The 23,333-nt window shown below is 38.0% G+C and overlaps 3 protein-coding genes across 3 annotated transcripts; 1 reads left to right on the plus strand and 2 right to left on the minus strand.

The window, feature by feature from the left end:
- Positions 1-3,098: 3,098 nt before the first annotated feature.
- On the minus strand, positions 3,099-5,278 carry LOC147495535 (cyanate hydratase-like). The gene is made up of 4 exons (XM_086564180.1): positions 4,915-5,278; positions 4,740-4,811; positions 3,858-3,966; positions 3,099-3,430 (listed from the first exon to the last, which is right to left on the minus strand). The coding sequence occupies exons 1-4, from the start codon at positions 5,181-5,183 to the stop codon at positions 3,386-3,388; spliced, it is 495 nt and encodes a 164-aa protein (XP_086420306.1). The 5' UTR covers positions 5,184-5,278; the 3' UTR covers positions 3,099-3,385.
- A 1,139-nt stretch (positions 5,279-6,417) lies between these two features.
- Positions 6,418-10,706, minus strand: LOC147495536 (plastidial pyruvate kinase 4, chloroplastic-like). The gene is given in 7 exon segments (XM_086568396.1): positions 6,418-6,736; positions 7,327-8,660; positions 8,662-9,007; positions 9,384-9,832; positions 10,109-10,152; positions 10,429-10,554; positions 10,703-10,706. Coding segments are annotated over 7 exon segments (2,439 nt in total). The 3' UTR covers positions 6,418-6,600.
- Positions 10,707-10,919: 213 nt separating this feature from the next.
- On the plus strand, positions 10,920-12,351 carry LOC147495537 (uncharacterized). The gene has a single exon (XM_086564181.1). The coding sequence runs from the start codon at positions 10,960-10,962 to the stop codon at positions 12,349-12,351; it is 1,392 nt and encodes a 463-aa protein (XP_086420307.1). The 5' UTR covers positions 10,920-10,959.
- The last annotated feature ends 10,982 nt before the right edge of the window (positions 12,352-23,333 follow it).

The raw sequence follows: 23,333 nt of genomic DNA on the forward strand, positions 1-23,333 counted from the left end.
TCTCGCTAGTTCTCCAACTTCATCCCACGATTGGACAGTTCTCCCGCCAGTTCTCCAACTTCATCCCACGATTTGACAGTTCTCCCGCTAGTTCTCCAACTTCATCCCACAATTGGAATATTGGAGAACGAGGAAGTAACTATCACCAATTCTATCTATAAAATCCAACCTTCGTCATTTTTTGAACTACGCCATCGAGACTTGATCCCAAGCAATATATTTGGGTACGTATGCAACTTCACACTGAAGTCCAGTCTCATCTTTCCCCAACAACCATTTCCTTCACCATCTCCAAAAACATTACTTCCGACCCTCAACTAGTGTGTTTTGGCAAATCTTGCTGAAACAAAACATAACAACAAAAAAAAGTCGATGGGTTTTATCAAAGTTTGGTGTTTCATTTTTATAGAGAGTGGTGCAAGAAATTTGAATGAGCGATTAATATAATTTTCATATCTCATAGCGCTGTATAGTTGCTAATATTTTTTAAAATAGTTTAATATAATGGTACCCGTTCAAACGGGTTCGAAAGCTAGTTAAAGCTTAAGACTACATACAACCTAATCAAATCTATAATGGTCCTGTGAGGACCAGTGACGGCTCGTCCGTTAGGTGAGTTAGGCAGTCGCCTAAGGCCACATATTTGGGAAGGCCTCCAAATTTCTAAATTAGTCTTATAGCAATCCCTTATTTATGTTTTTAATGTGGTATTATGGTAATAAACAATAGATATATATGGTAAATGTCATTTCGAGGTAACTAAATCCTTTCACTCCACGCATTAATTAGGGAGAGAATTAATTAACCAGGGTACATATTCTAGTGCTCCTCTATCATATGCTAATCCTGAAGTTTATCAAGGATCCAATGATCAGAAATAAGTCATAAGTTTTGTATTTTGTGAATGCGTCCTTAGTTAATCAATTTTCAAAAAAAAAAAAAAAAAAAAAAAAAAAAAAGATTTTATAACCAAAGGGCCCACGTTCTATGTTCTTCTCAATATTCCCCACACCTTCCTTTCACTTCTTCACTTCTCCCTTCTCTTTATGTAATACTTCTACTATTTTTATTTCATTTTTTGAGTTAAACATCATTTTCAAATAATAAAAGAATATATTTTTCTCTAATTTTTCTGTTTGGAATTGGATCTACACTATGGTAAATTTGGTATTTTATTTTCCAATTATGTATAACGATTACATAGTTGATTTTAATATATTATTTGGTAATTTGAATTTTCGTACATGGTACTTTTCTAACGGTTTATTTCTCCATTTAAGGCCACAAATTTTGTTTTCGCCAAAGGCCTTGCTTTGCCTAGAGCCGGCCCTGGTGAGGACATTCTATACTGATGGTGAATATGGGTCTGATTGTGCTCCAAATTGTTTCTCCCATGGTCATAGAAGATTCCTTCTTTGCGACAGCATCCACAACAAAATTGGCCTCTCGCAATGTATGTGAGATGCACCAGTGATCGAGTTTTTGAGCTGCCCTCTTCCATCTTGCTGTTAAGGTCCATGGAATAGAGCGTTTCCTGAAAGAGAGAGCTGTAGGCATCGAGTCACTTTCTAACCATAGCTTCCTCCAGTTGTTCTCGACAGCTCTTTTCATTGCTAACCTGCTAGGACAATTGTTGTATATTCGGTCACATAGTTTGAGGTGACCCCTATTTCATGTGCAAGAACCGCCAAAAAAATCGAACTGTGATCTCTGAAGATAACACCCGCACCTCCAGTACCAGGATTTCCTAATGCCGGGCCTTGATTGTACCTGGTGACGATTGCTATGCGTGTTGAGGATGACGATTCATTAAGTATCATAAATGGATTTGCACCCAGATCAATGTAATGCAATTGTCGTTTATGTTGAAAAACTGCCATATCAAAAGTCAAACACCACAAAAAAGTATTATACATTATTCTGAACTCAAACCAATATTTCCGCAGATATTGGCTTCAGCTGGCGGAAGCCCTCTAAGCCTTTGTGCAACCATACATGCCTCCAGGTTCGCCGCCAATATACTTTGTACCATACTACCATACGGCCTAATGGTGCACGCAAGGGCGGCAAGGCCAGGTTGGACAGATTGCCTCGAATAACGCTTCAGAAACCAAATGAACATGATTTTTTTTTTGCTGAAGATCACTAATTTGGTGATCACCAAAAAGGTCAGAGACTCATTTACATTTTTGCGTTGAGCTGATTATATCCGTCTGATTTCTTTTTATATATCAGCCATATGTCAAAAATTAGCGGTCCAATATGCGTCTATCTGGATAAATAAGCCTTTAGGTTCAATATACTTACTGTAGAACAGCAGTGTAATTATGCTTCTCGGATGAGATAAATGCAAAATGTGGTTCACAGATGAGAAAATTACTTTGGCCGCCCAGGATGTTATTGTTATTGTTATGTTTTGTTTTTTTTTTCTTTTGTTTTTTTAAAGAAATTATAGGGTTAAGGATACCCCAGCCTATATTAATGAATCCTGTAATAAATACAACCAGCTGCATCTTCTTCCACTATGCTTTGCAAGCATTTATTCAGTGGAGGAATAAAATACATTGCAACATCATCTTTTACATTCGATAATTTAGCTAACAGGTCTGCTGTCCTATTAGTTTCTCTGAAACCATGGTGCATGCTGCAAGAGATGAATAAGCCCATCCTTCTCCTAATAGATTCTCTAATGTTATTGTTCTTTCATATGACTATGAAGTAACTATCTATTTAGTCAATAATCTTCCTGATCCCTCGAGTATACTGCACTTTTGTTATGTGCATTAGCAGCAACAGGTTGGTACTAGTAGGTGGAAGGCGGAGAGATGGAAGGTAACGGTTTTGTTAAAAGAAAAGGTGAGCAGCCCGTATCACTATTAGAGCCTGCTTGTTTGCTCCAGAAGATGGCAGACCCTGGTGAAGTGTGGTGAATTTATGACGACCAAATTGAAAAAACAATTAAGCTCCGGAGCCATCCAGGTGAAAATTTATATAGGCCTAAATATGTATTGGTGAATTTTATTTAAACCTTCGAGGTCCTTTGGAAAAAAAATCTGTGCAAGTTGCCATCCCATGCAAATCTGTTTAGATCAAACAAATGAGGCAACGGCGAATGCTTCATTATTCCAGCCCATGCTGGCTTGTTTATGTGTACCTTACCTAGATCTTACAATAAGTCAGAATGCGTGTTCATTAGGATGATCACCCTCCTAGCTATTATTCATGTTTATAATACGTACCTAGTAACACATCGCAATATGCTTCTCACATGACGATTCACCACGAGTAGATTGTTAAAAGATCCAGGTGAAATCAATAAAAAGAAAAAGAGACATATTATTACAGAAACAGTTTCACATCTGCTCATCCCTTAAATTGCTTCCTGTTACTGATCATTCCGCTTTGATGTTGATACCATGTGCTCAGAAATCTGTAAAAAGAAAAGGCAAGTAACAATGAGAGCGAGCGAGCACACACACACACAAGAAATACATCTGAAATTCTGATGGAAGTTTAGGACCTGGTTTACATATACAATGGGAAAACAACTCCAAGGATGGAAAGTCGACAAAATGATTGGCGCAAATTCTGCACCAGCTAGGTTTGGGGCTAGTTAGAAGATGCTATAAGCCTTTCCCTACCTAATGACAATTCACAACCAAATGAGCAAATGCATGGAACACTTGGCCGCATTCTTTGCCCCGCAGGTTCTAATGCGTATACCATTTTTTTCCCGATAGGTTTACAACATAACACTAGCCTATAAAATGGCGTTATCAATCTATGTTCTTTATACAACTTCGGATGAAGCAAACCAATTGCTCCTAATTGTAATGTGCAACTACGAAAGTACTAACCTGTTCAGTATAAGGCAAGAATTTCCCATCAAATGTGATGACAACACGATCCTTCCCATCAACACCTTTAACTTTGTCAACAGAACAGTAAAAGTCTATAGCAGACATTCTGCAGCATAAGGAAAAATCGGTTTACAGTTTGACATACCGAAAGAAAAGTTTAGTGTAGAATTGCCGAACCAACAAAATAGGCTAAAATCATATGGAAATATAGGCCAAAATTATATAGAAATAAAGCAAAAATCAGGAAGTGCATCATGGTTTCTTTCTGTTGGGATGTGGAATCAGCCTCTGGTATCAAACAGTTCCCAGGAATTTTCATGTTGATGCAGTCTCAGGGGGTAATTAAGTGAAAAAGGTTGAACGTCTATATATTGCACCTTTTGTGTGTTGGTTGTATGGAAATCCAAATCATTTGAATCCCTTCTCGTTAGGCATGAGAGAATCCACATATATAGCCCCTTACTCAACTTTAAATGCCCAATTGCTTCTCTCTCTTTTTTTCCTTTCCCTTTCAATGCTCTTTTCCTTTCAAGAGATTTACTGTGTTTCTTAAAAGGTTGTACAAGAGAACTGTAATATTCAAGTAGCGATGTCAACTAGGTTATTTCTCTTAATTAAATTCTCTCATACCATTCTCTTCGGGATTTCACACTCCCTGTGTTCCAAATTCAATCAGAACTTGCAAATTATTTCATTCAAAATCGCCTACATCATTCAACGCCAAGATACCCCCCAACAAGTTCGTCAATTCATTACTCACTTTCAATTGGTAAAAGAAAAATAAATTATACTTACTATCCATAAACACTAATTAAAAATATGAATTAGAATTAATAATTTCAGTTACAAGACTTTTGTAAGAGGAAAAAACAAACTTACATTCCATCACCAAACTGTTCATTTATAATATCCTTGATGCTCTCCCCAAAATGCATAACTGCTTCATTCAATCTAAAAACAATTAATTTAAAACAAACCCATTAGCCATCAACATTCAACACACACACAGAAAAAAAGGGTCCAAACTCAACAAACTTAAAAAAGTGAAAATTACCTATAAATAGCAGGTTCTTGGATAAGATTTGGGTCATAAGACCTCATAGGAGGCTTCATCATTTCATCAACAAGTTCATCAGACAAGTGGGGCAGAGCTGCTTTTAGTTTAGAAGCAGTTTCAGGTGTTAGAATAGCTTGTCTTCTCAAGAGCTGTGCAACATAAACATTTGTTAAACCAGTTTCTTTTGCAATTTCATTGAATGTTTTGCCTGCCTTTTTTTTCACTGATAAGAGCTGGTTCACTATGATTGCTTTGCTCTGTTCCATTGTTTGCTTGAAATGTTTCTGGGCAGTGAAGAGCTGCAGTCGAAAGCCTTTTTATAAGCTCCACACTTGTTGTCCAAGTCCAAAACTATGTGATGGCTTTTGCAAAAGGTGTCAGTTTGATGATAATTGAGACCCAAATTATGGGCCTAGTTGTTGCCTTAGGGTGTACCTTGCCCAACAAGTATAGGTTTCCCGGAAATGGTCGCCACGTCGGATGTCGCCGGCGGCTGTTGGACTTGTTCAAGTGAATCTAGATCAGTGTTAATAGTAAATAAATTTTCAATTACTCAAATTCAGTTGGACTAGAGTGGAGTTAGTTGTTAGAAGTAAATCAATTATGTTTCTTTTCATAAAAATTTCATTCCCTTGTTGAAGGATCTATTGCAATTTTAACCTGGTTCTTCAACATGGTGAATGTGCATCTGAGCCTTCTTTGCTTTAATTTTTGTTCTCTTTCTTTCACTTAGCTTAATTTCCATGGGCTTTTAGGGTTTTAGCTTTTATTCATGCATACTAAAATTGAGTATTCATAGGTGGCATAAAAATCCTTGGTCGCTCTAGAAGAGATTAGCAGAGCATATTCTCAACCAGCAAATACTCCATCTTTTCTACAACTTACCCTTCCTCATTACTCTAATATATCTACTATCTAGTCTATTACCACTTTTGTAACCTAATCATAAGTTCATTTCCTCTTCATTTTTCATCTACTTAACCATTCAAATTATCCTATTTTCTACACAGACAATTACATATTTCCTTTTCATAATAATATATCTATTGCAACTTCCAGTCCAGTTCTATGCTAAACCCTCACACCCTGTAAGTAACCAACTCATTCAAAGATAAAAAACCAGTCAAGTTATCTCGTAAGCTTAATAACACCTTATCTCGTAAGCTTAATAACACCTTATCAAGCGACTATTTAGTTTTGTTTTTGTGTTATAATAATCTATCCTCTCATTTGGTTTGGTTTTTGTTGGCAATGATTAATTATTCCAGTATTTGATACACATACCAGGATCAAATTGTCAATAAATCTGCTTAAGAAATAATTACGTGTAAAAAGTTTCATTTCCCATTAAAAATGGGAAACAAAAGGAATTTTGTGTGGAAATGTTCACATTCTGAACTCAATCAATTTTTCATCAAAAAAGGGTAAGTGCTGTCAAAATACGTACAATAGTTATTCAGGAAAAAATAAAAAAAGCTCGAAAGACCACTGAAAGACCACTTTTCTGAAGCCGACCAATTCATGTTTGTTGAAGTGCGTTTACTTGCCAAATAATTCTTTGATGTTAATTTGCTTGCCTCCTAATCCTTCCCTCTCTCTTTTTTTCGATAAACCCTTCTAATCCTTCCCTCTTTTGTACATAGGCCTAAGCAAATGAGTCATCTAATCACGCTAAGGACTATATTACAATACATTACTGGAGAGCACCAAAGGCTTAAGCTCTGGCTTCATCTTTTTAGAATTGATTCGAACCATGGAATCCAATGTTGAAACTGCTTCAGCTAAATACTTTCCTTTGTTCAACATAATGCAACTTGCCCTGTTAATCCAAAGAGAATATTTGTCAAATTCTGACCAAACCTAATCTGAGACTAAATAGTAAATGAAATATGCATTATTAATATTTCGACCTTTTGTTTTCTTGAGGTTTTTGTACCAAGGTGGCAAGGTTTAAGGAACATGGTTTGGTAGTCTGGTAGAGAAGTAACATACTGGGAATGAAACTGTTATATATCAGAAGCATCTCATAGCTTCCATTTTATTTTCATGGTCAATGTTGGGTTAAATGGGAAACATTAGGGCGTTAGACAGGTTTTATTTCACCCATAAAAATAAATAACGGACGTCATTACTATTTACTAGTCTAGAATATGTTGTTTCAGCAAAGAGATCATTCTAATACCATTCCATACCCCCAACCAGAATAAGATCTCGAACGACTCACACTTAAGGAAACCAGAATTTTGACCAATCAGAAGTTCATAGACTAGTTGACACTGTAGAATTTAGCTGGTAACTTATGTTTTAAATGTCACCGCAATTTCCAAATTTTACAGACAAGATGATTTAAATATACGATAATGGAGTGTTAATAACTTAAAAAAGAAAGTAAGGAAAAGCACCAATTACCTCCTTCCATTGGCCACATCTGTAATTTCAGCTCTAGTAGGCAGACCTGACTTGACAAGTGACTCCAAAACCTGTGTTGCCCAGATGACTGGAATGTGAGCAGCTCCACATATAGATATAATTTCTTCTTGAATGTCTGCTAGCCTTACCCATCCACATTCTACAGCAAGATCACCTCTGGCAATCATAATCCCCAAGGGATTAGGAGACCGCATTGCCTGCAGCAACAAAAGGGGCAATTTCTCAAATGCACTCTGGGTCTCAATCTTCAATACAACCCCCAAGTTCCTAAACTTCCACTTCTCCAATTCTTTCTGTAGAACAACAATATCATGAACATCTCGCACAAATGATACCCCAACCATGTCTGCTTGAGCAGCAACAAATTCAAGATCCATAAGATCCTTTGACGTGAGGCCTTCAAACCGAATTTCGCTCTCAGGGATGTTAATAGATTTTCCAGACCCAAGTTTTGATCCTTTAGGACTTGCACGAGTAATTGAAACAATAATCTCTGAGATACTGGTTCCTTGGATTATTCCCCAAATCCTCCCATCATCAAATGCTATGGGTTCACCAGGCTTGACTGAATCAAAAAGATGGCTGGAGGGACAGGTTACCCTTGGACCATTAACCATGGACTCACTTGAATCATGCTCTGGCGTCAAGCAAGGATCTCGTGAAATAGTAAGCAAGTCCCCAACTCTCAACCTTACAAATTCTTCTGTGCTGGGAACCTCTACTACATGTCCAACTAAGTTCCTTCCTTTCTTTCCCTTCATAAACACCGATGTTCCTGATTCTACGTAAGTAGTTCTCAAACATTCGGCCACAAAGCCAATACCAGAAAAAACTGGAATTCTTTTGGTAATCTTTAGCATTCTTCGTTTTCCCCTGGCATCGTACAACCTCAGAACACTACCCACTTCAAGCCTACTCAGAAGTTGTTGGTTATCTATGAAAAGAACTGCATCTGGAGACAAGTGTGCAGGCGGGGGTCCTGATCCTGTGTGAGACAACCAAACTTGAGCAGCGAAAACTACGTTTCCACTAGCATCCCTCTTAGGAGATATTTTCATCACAGAAGGACCAGTTTTCATGGAACCAGTCCGAAGCTTTGGTCCAGCTAAATCCATAAGAATCCGACAAGGTTTCTCCAGCATCTGGGAGATTCTCTTTGCCCTTCTGATAATCTCACTCCAAACACTTGGGTCACCATATGCACAATTGATACGGATAATGGTGGCACCTGCCTTCAGAAGATCACTTAGAAGCATGTCATTCTCAGTAGCTTCTTTGCCAACTGTTACCATAATGTGGGTGGATTTTTCATCATCGAAGTGGACCTAATAATGTCTCTATATGAGACGATGCCTTCTTCCTAAATGTATTTATGGTGAATTCTCCCTTGTCTTTTTGGTTTGAATATTCCCAAGTGGCTTTAGTATCCCCCATTATATCAAGATCAGGAGTTGTGGGATTGCCATTGACTTTGCTGTTAAGAGAGTCAGAATGTGTTTCCAACATCTGAATGGCCGCAGTAATGCTTGCAAGAACGTAAGGGTTGATGTTGTCCAAATTCAGAAGGCCAGAGAACAAAAGTTCATCTTTGAGTTGCTCGACATCAAGGCATTTGAGTGCCAGGTAATGTATTAGGTTTGTTGCACTGGAAAAATAATCTCTGCAAAAACAAATTAACAAACAGATGGCTAAGCATTACTAAACGGAGAGTTTTAATTTCTTATATATGTTAGCTGGGAGAAAAAGTACCTTTATACTGCCAGGAAGATAATCTACATATACAGCATATATCGCCATCCTACTACTATGAGTTTATTACGTTTCAAAAGTTATTTTAGTTTTACTTGTATTTAGTCAATGAGATCACATGCGAGCAACTATGTAATAAACAATTTATAGATGCGGAACGGTATTGCCGATCAAGAACTCATCTCTTCTCTACATTTTTTATCAAATTTCCTTTAGATGTTAGCAAGATTAATTAAGCTATAAAACAGCACTGAAGTACCTCAAAGGTGATAGAATGAATCACGTACCTATGACATAGTTTAAGCCGAGAAGCATTCCATTGTTCCAATGCTAACACATGCAAGTGAACAGCCTTCAACTTATAGTGAAGGTCTCCTTGGTTCACCACATGACCAAGTGACAATTCAACAGGGTTAGATTCCGGGTTTGGAACAGATACAGGGCTGTCGACAGCTGAATCTTTGGGCTTCTGGTTAGCCCGGGAGACAAAGATTGATCTGAGCATTTCTTCTTCAGCATAAGGCACGAAACTACCTCTATCAGGTTCATCGTTTTCTTTCAGAGAGGCAAATGCTAAATGCTTTGATCTTAAATTAGCATTTGGTTTCAGATGAAGCTGAATAAGACCGTATCCAAACTTCAAATTGCCAACGTAAGCTCTACATGTTGGACGTGAGAGCTTCCCACTTGTCTTGGGAAATTTAGAAGCTGAAGAAGGGTTTCTTCTCTGAAAAACCTACAAGGTCAAAATGATCCAGTGATATAACAAACAACTGATGACCTTAGCAAATACAAATTCTCGCATATAAACGCACCAAGTCAACTTTGGACTCATCGAAAGAATATACAAGCCAACTTTGCATTTCGTGTATAAATTCATTTAAAAGTTGACTAAATTTGCCATTTTACATGGTACCAATGGAATTAATAGAGCATTCTCCTGATAACAGTTAATAGTGAAAATGAAAAGAAGAAAAATAATATACAGAAAAGATGAAGGTGCTACACTTACATGGTTGGAAACCGAGCATTTATCCGCAACCAAGTGAGCTGAAGCTGCATGCAGCGTCATCTAAGAAATGATATTCAGAAAACGACAATATATGACTCAATAATTCATAAGCGAAACTATAGAGATACGAGAAATAATACTACCACTACCCAACATGAAATAATAAGCTAAATTCGAAGGGAGAAGGAAAAACTTATAAAAATTCAAACTTTTTTGGCAGAACAACATGAGTGAAATTAGCTTAATTTAATTTCCAAATAACAAAGTACTCGAAAGAGAAATGATCGAGCGTTAAACAATAATGAAAAGTTATTAATTACCTTTATTTGGAGATTTGACTACGAAGGAAAAATAATCGGGAAGTAGCTTTTGAACTTTTCTTTTGATCCTCTTTTTTTTCGTTGGGCAAAGAACCACAAGCGAAGAGGAAATGTCTACTTTCTCGTCTACTTATATTTATATGAGAGTGTGGTGAGCGTGTGCCCAATAATCCCTACTTGATCACTAGATTCATTTTCTAGAAACACTAGATTCTGAATCTGACGTCTGGGCTTAGAAAAGTATTAGGTCTTAGTATGGAGTCCCAAGGCCCACTCATGCTTGGTCTATCATACTTGTTGTAGAAAACTAAGAATACACTCCTTTTATGGTTAGAACTCGGATTAATGATGGCAACTCGAATTTCGAAGCTGTGGTCTATATATATATCAGCATTCTATAAATAAATCGAGGAAAAGGAAAACGTTGGTTTGATTAGAGAAAAATATCAATTTGAAGAACTTTGGGGTGAGATTGTTAATTTGGGCCGGGGTGAACTATTTAAGAGAGAAGAGAACAGTAATAAGGCAATAATGGAAGCTTCATGTGACGATAGGAAGATTGTTAACATGGAGGAAGGTTATTCTACTACAAATAATGAAGACATTAATATTCGTGTTCACTCGTCGTCTGTCAATGTTGTTGATTCTGCCGGTGACAGCCACGAAACTAGTATTATAATCCCTAATAGTGTCGGGGTGTCTGAAACTGCGGCCTCCTCAAAGCGCCGCCTAGCTTCTCTTGACGTTTTTCGTGGACTCACTGTTGGACTGATGATACTTGTTGATGATGTTGGAGGTTTATGTCCGCTATTAAATCACTCTCCATGGGATGGTGTTACATTAGCAGATTTTGTCATGCCGTTTTTCTTGTTCATTGTTGGAGTTGCACTTGGACTTACTTACAAGAGAGTGCCACGCAAAATTATTGCAACTAGAACGGCTGTTCTTCGGGCATTAAAACTATTGGTTGTAGGTCTGGTGATCCAAGGTGGCTACTTCCACGGTTTCAATGATTTAACTTATGGAGTTGATATTCAATATTTCAGATGGATGGGTGTACTACAAAGAATTGCAATAGCATATCTGCTGGCTGCATTATGCGAGATTTGGCTCAAGCGCGATGATGATGTTGTTAAATCAAAATTGCCATTGCTAAAGAAGTACCAATTTCAGTGGATGGTAGTCCTTGTGCTTACTGTTGTGCATTTGACTCTATTATACGGTTTGTTTGTCTCTGATTGGAAATACCAACTTCCAAGTGAAGGCAGTAGTGCATCTGTTGCAACAGGCACATTCATGACTGTGAAATGTGGAGTAAGGGGAGAAACTGGACCTGCTTGTAATGCTGTTGGAATGATAGATCGTGCATTATTGGGTATTCAGCACTTGTATAGAAAAAGTAGTACATTTTCAAGGACAAAACAATGTAGCATTAACTCCCCAGCTCATGGTCCGCTTCCAGAAGGTGCTCCTTCTTGGTGCCAGTCTCCTTTTGAACCTGAAGGAATACTAAGCTCAGTGATGGCAGTTGTTACTTGCATGATTGGGTTACATTATGGTCATGTTATTGTACATTTTAAGGAACACAAGAACAGAATATTGCACTGGCTGATCCCTGCCTTCTTTCTTGTAGCCATGGGAATTATTTTAAACTTTTCTGGAATGCATTTGAACAAGGCCCTTTACAGTTTAAGCTACACATGTGTTACAGCTGGTGCAGCTGGAATCCTCTTTACTGTAATTTATGGGCTGGTTGATGTGTGTGGATATAGACGCCCAACTATTGTTCTAGAGTGGATGGGAAAGCACGCAATGATGATTTATATCCTTGCTGCTTGCAATCTGCTGCCTCTTTTCATTCACGGATTCTACTGGAAGAGACCTGAAAACAACATTTTGAGGCTAATTGGAATTGGCTCATGATCGTCTGGCAGGAAAATCTTTTTGTTAAGTGTATATGATACGTTTTTTTTTTGTAGAAACTAGGAAAGATTCCAGCAAACTCTGTACTGTTCTGTTTGCTACCGGATTAACTACTCTTAAGTCTTGATGCATAGCTTTTTGTAGGTTTTATATCTATTGCAACAATTAAGTATGTCTATGTCTATGTTTGTGCAGTTGTGTCTGTGTAGAACAAGATTTTACTGATCAAAGCGCATAACACATTCTGCACGTAGCACCCTTTAGTCTCATGTCAAAGTTTTCTTGGATAAATTGTTTTGTGATGTTAAATAATGGATTAATAGGGATGATTTTTTCAAGTTTCTTCCACCATTTTGTAATTTTCCACAATAAAAGGCTGCAAAATTACTGGATTATACAGTCTGCTCGAATCTTTCTCCCTATAAATCTCAAAATCTCAATACGTGTGGTTTTAGGCATTTAGCTGCTTGATGGGATCAATGATCCCAGGCCTAGTTAATACTGGTGTATGTGCTTGCAATTGCATGAAGCTTTAACACAAGGGATGAAGGTTCTAATGGTTAGAGACAAAGGCTGCTTCTACGTTACCCACTCTAAAGCCCATATGCCCCCTAGGGCCTAATGCTATTAATTCAGTAGCTGAGTTGATTGATCCCAACAATCGAACATGGAACACTATTATCATAAATAATCTCTTCATCCCTTTTATTGTTGATGAGGTTATGAAAATACCATTAAGCCAAACTAGGCACGAAAACACTATCAAATGGTTGGGCGATAATAATGGAGAACTCACGGTCAAATATGTGTACATGTACCTTAGCAGAAACTTGTACAACAATGGAAGGAATGATCCTCAGTTTTGGAACTTCATCTAGCAACTAAATGTAGCAGAGAGGGTCAAGATCTTCCTTTGGAAAGCAGTAAAAAATGGGTTGCGGGCCTACTAGAGAGAATCTTCACTTTCAACATATCATTCAGTGTGCTATTTGCCCAAGGTGTAGTAATCAAGTCGAATCCACTGCACATGCCCTCTTCCACTGCACCATCATCAGGCGAATCTGGTATGCTCCTAACCAGTGTATTAGAACTGAAAACTGGGATCCAAGTGAGAACCTCTACTCTATTATTTGCAAGCTTATTGATAGTAATTCATCAAAATATGTTATTATTGATGTGCTTAGCATTATGGGTACCATTATGTATTCGATTTGGCTAGATAGAAATGACACCATTTTTAACAAAGATTGTCATAACTTTATTGCAAGCACCCTTAGCTTACTAAGGCTTCGTCATTCATCACATCTAATATAGGGATGAAATGCACTAAAAGTGCATTAGTTGAATCTTGGCCTAATATAGACCAATATTGGTTTTATGTCTCAACAGATGCATCATGTATGGATGCAAATTCCCATACCGATCTAGGTTTTGCTTTATGGACTAATAATGGCATTTGCATTGGTGCAAGACACGACAAGACTACAGCTAGAGTTCCAGAAGAGGCAGATCGAGACTCATGCCATCTTCAGAGGAATAGAGCTAGCTAGGAAAATGAAGGTCAAGAAACTGATGATCTTGACGGATTGTATGAACTTAGTTGTTACCATGGAAAAGCGATGACTGTTGCTCAGGAGATTTATTTTATTTCTTCAAAGTTGGATGACTGTAAAACTTTATATATCAATAGATCCTTAAATATTGTAGCTCATAGTCTAGCATCTAGGGGAGGTCGAGCACCTCCATTCTTTTGTTTGGATCGAGCTTCGACAAAATCCCTACTGATTGACCTTTGTAAGTGTTAGTCCCATTGAGAGAATCTCTCCACTGGGGGTGACTCCCTTTTTGCTTTAAAAAAAAAGGCAAAGGCTGCTTAAAGGAAATTACTTCATATGGGCTGGGCCGGAGGCATTGTGGAACCAAAAATCACACATGTCAATTTCATTTCCCAACAAATGCAAGCTCTCAAAATGCATCATTCGATGGCAACTAATGATTCTGGTCAAAGAGTCTCTAATCTTTGGTTCTTTTGGAAAGCTACCTTATCAGACCCTACTGTTATTAGTGTGTCTTATCAGCATATCACAGCTAGTAGAATATCAAGGTCTATCTATTTCTATATTTCATGCTCACTCTCTCTACTTGTATAGAAGGCAACTTTGGCAGGATCTCTCGCACATATGCTCTCTCCAAATACCAACACTTATCATTGGAGACTTCAACTCTTACCTTACATTGCAAAAAAAAAGGTGGCAGATGGCCATCAGCCACTGCAATGGGTGACTTTAGAGACTGGATGGATAACAACTTTCTGCTAGAGGCTCCTTGTTCAGGCCTATTTTATACATGGAGTAATAAAAGAAGGGAACGAAAAGAATCATGAGTCACCTTGATCGTGCTTTCTATAATAAGGAATGGCAGATTCCTTCCCCAACTAGGGTCTCAAAGCCGTTGCAAGATTATGTTTTGACCATGCGCTCTGATTGGATAGCATAAGAGCATCCCCAAGCCCATAAATGTTCCTTTCAAGTTCTTTAATATGTGGCTCTCTCACCCTGATTTTATGGCATTGGTCAAGAATAGCTGGGAGGAGTACATAGAGAGGGTGATGAACTCTTTATACTAGCTCAGAAGCTAAAGACACTTAAAGGTGCAATAAAGAACTGGAACAAGCACTCATTTGGTCATCTTGGTTCCAAAATTTCTCTCGAAACTAAAAATCTAGAAGAGCTTCAACAAAGTTTTGAGCTCGATTGCAACAACGAGACTCTTGCAAACGAGGTAGCACTGAAAGAGAATTTGGTGGAATCCCTATTGCAACAAGAGGAGCTCATGTGGAAACATAAATCAAGAGCAAAGCTAGACAACGACATGGACAGAAACACTAAATTCTTCCATGCATTGACAAAGAGGAACAAGGCAAAATCTATGATTAGAGAAATTAAAGATGATAACGGGTACTTGATATATAAAAGCCCAAGAAGCTATTTCTGACCACATAGTGAAGCAATATGAATCTAAATTCAAGGGACAGGTGCACACTCAAGATCATGAGCTCATCAACCTTATTCCACAGAGTGTCACTGACCAAGAAAATGCCTCACTTGTCAAGTTGCCTACTTCGGATGAAATTAAACATGCAGTCTTCGCACTTGACCCAAATAGTTCTCCGGGTCCAGATGGATTTGGGGGAAGATTTTTTCAGGCTTGTTGGGGTATAGTGGGTCAAGATCTCAGCAATGCAGTCCTTTACTTCTTCAGAAAAAGCAGAATGCCAAAGAGCTTCAACTCCAATTTTCTAGTTCTGGTGCTTAAAGAAAGAAATGCAAACCATCTTAGCAAATTCAGACCAATTTGCTTGTCCAACTTTGCCTACAAAGTCATCACAAAGATTCTAGTAATTAGTTAGACTCATGCCAATTGCAACAAGGGTCATATCCAAGGAGCGTGATGGCTTTATTGCTCAAAGAAACTCTCACCAAGCCATAAGCTTAGCCTTTGAACTAGTTAATAGGTTAAAGGTCTCTAGATATGGAGGAAGTATTGGTATAAAAATTGACATATCTCAAGCTTTCAATACACTTGACTGAGATTTTCTATGGGCTATCTTATCCCGATTTGGATTCTCTCAAAGGTGGATTGACTGGAACAAAGAAGCCATCTATAACAACAACATCTCAATCATGATAAATGGAGGTCTTGTGGGAATTTTCTCGGCTGGGAGAGGCCTTCGACAGGGGGACTCTCTGTCTCCCCTTCTCTTTGCATTTGCAAAAGACAATTTAAGTAAAGGGATAGAGTGGTTGAGCTGTTAACAGAAAATTCAAGCGAATGATCATTGATTCTAAGTTCTCCAGTCCTACTCACTTAATGTTCATGGATGACATCTTTATTTTCAGTAAGAGTAAGTCCAATGGAGAGCTGCTAAATTGAGCTGCTAAAAGGTGCCACATAGGCCTTTTAGCTTGCCCAGCCAAATTTGGCACCCCAAAATCAAAAAACCAATCTAATTGTGTTTTTTGTTTTGAAGTGCTAAATGATACGGATAGCACATATAGTTTCTACCGTCCGTCCATTATTTTGTAACTTAAGTTGATTTTTTTTTTGACGGACAACATAGTTTCTGCTGTCCGTCAAAATTTAACACAGAAACGGTAGAAACTATGTCGTTCGTCTCCTGAACTTATTATAGCAGTTGCTAGCGAAGGTCTTAACTTTGGCTGAGTTTTTTACTCTTTCCAAATTTAAGACCCTTTTAGCAGCCCCATTGGAATGACATTTTGTGGTTGGGGTGCTATATTTGCCTTTAGTAACTTATATAGCCCCCCATTGGACTTGCTCTAATGCAAACAGAAGGTTCCTTAAACATCTTATGCTCCTCATTGACAGATATCAAGACTCATCAGGCCAGCACATCAACAAAGAGAAGTGTAAGATTTTTATGAGTAAAATGAAAATTCAGAGAAAAATGAGATTCAAAATCTATTAGGAATCAAAGAGGGCTCTCTCCCTGAAAAATACCTTGGTGTCCCTCTTATCACTGGAAGAGTTTCAAGAGCAACTCTAGCACCAATGATAGAAAACATTAGAGCTCGAGCGAGCAGCTAGCTGGGCTAGCAAGATGTTGTCTTTCAAGGGACGGGTGGTACTAGCAAGACATGTATTGGGCAGCATACTTATATACAATATGGCTTTGTACAAGTGGCCACAAGCTGTGGTTCGAGAGTGCGAAACTATTATCTTAAACTTTATGTGTCTGGTAGCTCGTCGAGCATGAAACTTATGACTCTAGCGTGGGAGAAAACTTGCAAACCCTTGGAAGAAGGTGGGATTGGGCTTCGTAGGCTAAAGGACATCAATCTCTCAATGATCATGAAGATGGCCTGGAGCTTATTTAATGAAGACAATGACTGGGCTAATTTTATGAGGGGGAAATACATAGCAAGGAATGGTGATTGGTCCTCAAGTAAGTCATCCAATGTTTGGACTGGAGTAAATAACTGGGCTCTAAAGGAAATTAAATGAAAATCCATACTGGTTGGTGCATTGGCAATGGTCGCGACATTCGATTGTGGAAGGATAACTGGCTTGGGAATAAAGCCATTTGTGACAGAATAGAAGGTAGTGCTACCTCCTTTTGGGCAAATAAGAATGTAAAACTCAATGATTGCATTAATGACGACTAGTGGAGCTTCTCACCCGACATGATCCTCAACAGACTAGGCTTTCATGTCAATCATCTCCCTTAACTATGTCCAGAAATCGTAGATTCAATGATATGGCAACTTTTTCCCGACGGCAACTTCAAGGTTTGCCCAGCCTTTGAAGCAATCAGAAAGAAAATACCTAAGCCCCTTTGGGAACAGTTTTTATGGAAGTCAAAAAATCAACCAAGGATAGCAGGGGTGGGCTGGAAGATCTTACAGGGTGTCATACACACGGATGCTAATCTGAGAGTAAGAAACTTCAAGGTGCTGCCTATGTCACAAACATGAGGAGTCAAAGAGACACATTATTTTTACATGTCCATTTGCCTTCAAACAGTGGAATCATTTGAAAGACATCTTTCAGATTAATTGGGACATGTCAAACTTTCAAGATCTCATTAATGTTAGTAGAAATTGGAGCCCAATACTAAAGGACATTTGGTCCACCACTGCTATCTCATGCATGGTATCTGTCTGGAAAGCGAAGAACAAAGTCGTCTATGATGGGGAACTCCAAGTCATGTCAAGGTCTGGTCCCAAATAAAATTGGCAATTCACTCAGCCTACAACTCTTCTAAAGGTCACATGGGTAACTCTTGCCAAGATCTTGCTACTCTCCACATATTGGAACTTCAATCTCGACCAAGAAAGGCCCCAAAGATACATGAATGTTACTGGATTCCCCCTCCAAGTATTTTGAAAGCAAACACATATGGCTCAAGTAGAGGAAATCTTGGGCTAGGAAGGGTAGGGACTTATATTCAGGGACAACAATAGGAGGACTAGGGGTGTGTACATGCTATGTCGCAGAATGCAAGACAATTGTTGAATTCATAACAAAGACAATTAGAGCTTGGTTGGACCAGACTTTGAATTCAAGCAGACTCATACTAAGCGTCAACATGCAGCTTTCAACACAAATAAAGTCCATTGGCAGTGCAAGGCCACTTGGGAACAGGCACGACACAAAATGGAGTGGCTTCTCATTTCAACTACATGGCGAGAAACGAATTGCTCAACCGATTCTTGTGCAAGGAAAGGAGCTTAATTACCCAAAGGTGTAAAACAATGGTGGAACTCTCGAGGATTGAAGACTCTAACTCTACATACTTCATATTTGATTCTTAAAATGCATTGAGGGGACATTCACACTAGTGCTCCCATTCTCTAAGATTTGTGATCACTTGAAATTGTTCCTATAACCCCACTCTTTTGCTTAATACAAGTTACCTTTAAAAAAAAAAAAAAAAAGGACTGGGCCGGAGGACTGAGAATCGATAGGGCTAACTCACAAAATTCTAAGATGAAGATAAACTATTTCTTTGGACTTGGAATCTGACCAGTGTGGTTTCGGGCTTGGACTTAAAGTATGGCCCAGAACTTCATATCTTGCATCTACCCAAAGAGCACTCTTAGTCCAAACTCCTTAAAATACAGTTAGTACATTTCTTAGGTGAATATATTATTCCTTTATTAAAACTCATTTCATATGGTTAATCAGATTCCCATGTATTTGGAAACAGTCACGGTTTTTGTATCACACCATTTTTTTATAATTTTTTTTGAATAACCATTACAATTTATCATTTTTTTTTAGAAATGATCACCATTGTTCGCCATATGAGATCCCCATATTCAATTTCGAAATCATCTTCTATGAGCAAGTTCACCACCTCCTTCCTCCACTGACTCGCTATACTATTGTGATATTGCTATCTTATCATTTTAATTTGCAGGCAGCCCATCAACAAAAATTTCCCCTGCACCACTTCCTGAAATAATACTTTAAGTGAGAAATTGGCAAAACCTCAACAAATATGTAGGATTAACTGATTATGGATTAGGCTTTAGTTTCAAACCAGGCAGGACATGCATGCATGGCATTAGATCGGGCAATATCACTTACCGAAATGAAAAGACTCTACTGTAGCAAGGCCCAAAACTAAGATAGATTTACGCAATCTACAGTATGAGTTTTGGCCTAGTCCAATCTACACAAATTTATTACTTTCGTTCCCACATCCCACAGGACGACAGTGCCCTTCAGCTCGTCATCATCAATGGGGGCGACTACACCACATGGTCCAGCACAAAAAAAACCATCAGAAGTCGACTGTGATTGGCTGGTGTAGAGAGAGAAAACAGAAAAGATGAAATAGAAAGAGAATTTGAATTGTTATTTTATTTTTACCAACCAATCACAGTCGACTTCAGACGTTTTTTTTTGTGCTGGATCATGCATTTTAGTTCTATCCATCATCAATTGCTTACTCTACGTCTCTACCTCGTCAAACTTCTCATCATCCTCCTTTTTCACGCATCCAAATCAGTAACAGTTGCAATGTCGTCAGTTCTAAAAGATTACGGGGAGTTTTTTATTAGCATATTTTCATTTTGAGTACCTCTTTTTCATAAACCAGCTCGTAAGTGTCTAGCTATTCTGTTGACGACACGTATAGTGTTAAGGACAGATATTTCTTTGTCCAATTCCATCGCGATCTTTTTTACAATGAGAGGATAGCGTTAGTGAAATTTCAAACTTTTTCTCTATCTTCCCCATGCAACTGTATATGAACTAGGCAAAGACAAAAGGCAGGATTTGGGAATCTCTCTCCTGCAAAAGGAACACTATCTTCTTCAGTTCTTCCATACTTCTTCGTCCTATCTTGAGATTTTCTACCTGAGAGAGTAAGTGGTCGTTAGGTTAGTTATGACTTACATGAGCATGTGAATGGGAAACTGACACAAAGAGATCCTTTTATATTCAATTTCTTACAATTGTCCATCTCTTATTTCAAGATGTTGATAGTGCACGTTCCAAAGAAACAAAAGGAAGTGAGGACAATATCTTCGGAAACACTTTTCGGTAAGAGCATGAGATGTCCGAGTTTATTACACATGGTGGAACCCCAATTTAATTGTGTCAGAACTCGGAATGCACGATAATTCACATGATCGTTGTTTAATGCTGTGACCACCGTACACGTGTGCAGAAACGTTTCCGGATTTCTTGGCTGAATTATGCCGTTGCTCTTTTAAACTTTTGCGCACGACCGAGAGTGTAACGATTGAGAATTGAGAGTCACTGTCGCCTGTCGGGGTAATTTCCAGTTTAGAGATGGTATACGAAAGGAGTTACTCGAGCTCCATCCGCTTTTTAGCTAGCTCAAGCCTCAAACTCAACTGGTATTGCAATATGGAATGAGCTACAACTCAAACTATCAACAAGAGATCGAGCAATACGGACAAACAGACAGTAAACTCATACTAATTAATCTTATACAGTGTTAACGTTATACCAAGACGCATAGGTGCAAACAAACAGATGTGGAACTCGGACATTTCCCAAGGCCACTGAGATTCTCAATTCGGCTTCAACTACGTACTTTTCTTGTGGAACTGAACTTTAACTACTTAAAAGTTTGATTTTGTGGAAATTAGCAAACAGTCACTCCTGAGTTTTAGAGACGCTGGGAAGACCGTTCCTCCCTATGGTGGGCTCAATGGAGAATTTCTAGCTTCTTCTTGCAATGTAGTCCAATAACCCTTTGTTAATTGATCTTGAAAAATTCAAAATTTAAGTCAAACCGTAAAACTATATATATTTTTTTCGCCAAGTAAGTTGAATTGCATTAAAAAAAAACCAAGTTAGTACATGTGTTTAGGGTTGGGCTACAGACAACACCTCCTTAATTCAAGCAAAATCTCACATAATACTCGTACAAATAAATATAATTATTTTGAACTAACAAAATCTGTAAAGAAGTTTCAGTCTCGAGTCGTGAAGAAGTTTAAGGAGACAGGCACGCGTTAGCTCGGCAACATGTGAATTGCAATTAGGAGCATCATCTGGTCTGAGACTCTGACTTCATTTTATTTGTTGACCAACACAAAACTTGCTAATGGGCATTTCTAATGGGGGGTGTAAACGGTATAGAGTGAAATTATTACACTCAAAGTGTCAAAAATTCTTTCTAATGGAAGTGATATACCGTAGGTAATAGACTATTAGTTGATAGGAGGGATGGGGAAAATTCTCCATCTCGCTATTAGTTAATAAATATCCCAAACGACACTCGAACACACGTCTGAACTTAAGTTCATCTCACACGTCACATTAACTCCCGTCTATTTTATTTTTTAAAAGATTTTTAACGTTCGTGATGGCCAAAGACCGTCATTTATGGGTTGTCTATTTCAATCAACCACGGACATTATTCGGAGTGACGTGCCTTTTATTTTCTTTTTAGTTAAATCTATTTGCGATGAACGTTGACCATCGTCTTTTCTCAGTTTTTTAAATTTTACAAACTCATCCATTTTTCTGGCATTGTATACTATTTTGGATGTGGAAACTATTAGTGTGTAATATGTATCATATTAGAATATGCCAGTATTAGAATATGTCCAATATAAAAAGTCATATGTTTCTATAAGTGTGGACATCCATATCTAGTAGTTTATATTATCATGTTTTAATTTAGTATAAGTATGTAATTACTCTGGGTATAGTAGAGAACAATAACTCTAAGACTCTATATTCTAACCCTAATCAATCTCTAGTCTTCTCAGTTTTTATTCTTGGTTTTTCTAATATATTAATATCACAACTCTCCTAGCATCACTACTAACACAGAATTTAACATGGTATCAGAGCGAGATTCAGTGGTATACTAGGAGAGGAATCCTTCACCAAGAAAAAAAAATCAAGTTTCTTTAAGTTTTTCAGTATGTATTCAAGTCAAGTTTCAAGAAGAAAAATGATTTCTCACAATAAGAGTTCTTATATCTCAATTCAAGTTTCAATTTTTTCTCTGGCGGGTTTATTGTTCACGATTACTATTCATAGGCACTGTTCATCGTCATGTTAAAGCAAGTTTTCAAGATTCCACTAGTGTTTAAAGTTTGTTTGAAAAATGTTAGGAGAGAGATCCGAAGTTTCTCAGTATTGGTTTCTTAGTATTGTTTCGCTTCCGCAATCTATGTCTTCAGCAATCATTCTGTCTTAGTATTGATAAGAAGGGCACAACCTCTCTGTATCCCAGAGTCTTTGAAGTTAGTATTAGGCGGACAAGACGCCACCATCCAAGAGCGCCAAAAGTTGTTTTCGTGGATTGTTCATTTTGTATTTAAATTTGAGGATATCGAGATGGGTGCGCGCGCGATGAATAGGGAAATATGAAGACATTCAATTCAGTAGTATATGAGAGAAGGAGAATATGGAGACGTATGAGAAAGAGTACTCATGTCTCCATATTCCAGCATGCCTTGACATCCCCACTATTCAATCTTCAGACACAATTCAGGTAGCAGTCACACCAAAACTGCAAGTATGTTTCAGGTAGCAGTCAAGCATAAACTGCAAGTATGTTTCAGGTAGCAGTCAAGCCTTTGGAAGGTAGTTTGCACTCTCATCCAGGATTGGAGGGGTAATATTGTTTGTATGTCGTTATGGATGTTTAGGTTTCTAACTTCCACGCAGTGGTATTGATGCCGTCTTCTGTCTCAGTTTCTAGAACATGATCAAATTGTTTGTTTGAAGTATTATAGGGGCACATGACCTCTATCTCACGAGGAATTATTCTTTCCATTTTCCACTGTTCCAGAAGTTTGCAGTCATAAAAAGGCGCGACCCACCCTCCACCCTCTATTGTGAGTATTGTTTGATGCATGTTTTATTAGATTTTTTTTTTGTATTGGAGTATGAAGTATTGTTTTTTGAAATCGGCATTGGTTGGTTGTATAAGTTGGTATTTGGTTTTCTCTGTTTCAAGT

Source organism: Coptis chinensis, chromosome 6 (genome assembly GCF_015680905.1).
Source record: "Coptis chinensis isolate HL-2020 chromosome 6, ASM1568090v1, whole genome shotgun sequence".
In the NCBI taxonomy this organism is placed as follows: domain Eukaryota; kingdom Viridiplantae; phylum Streptophyta; class Magnoliopsida; order Ranunculales; family Ranunculaceae; genus Coptis; species Coptis chinensis.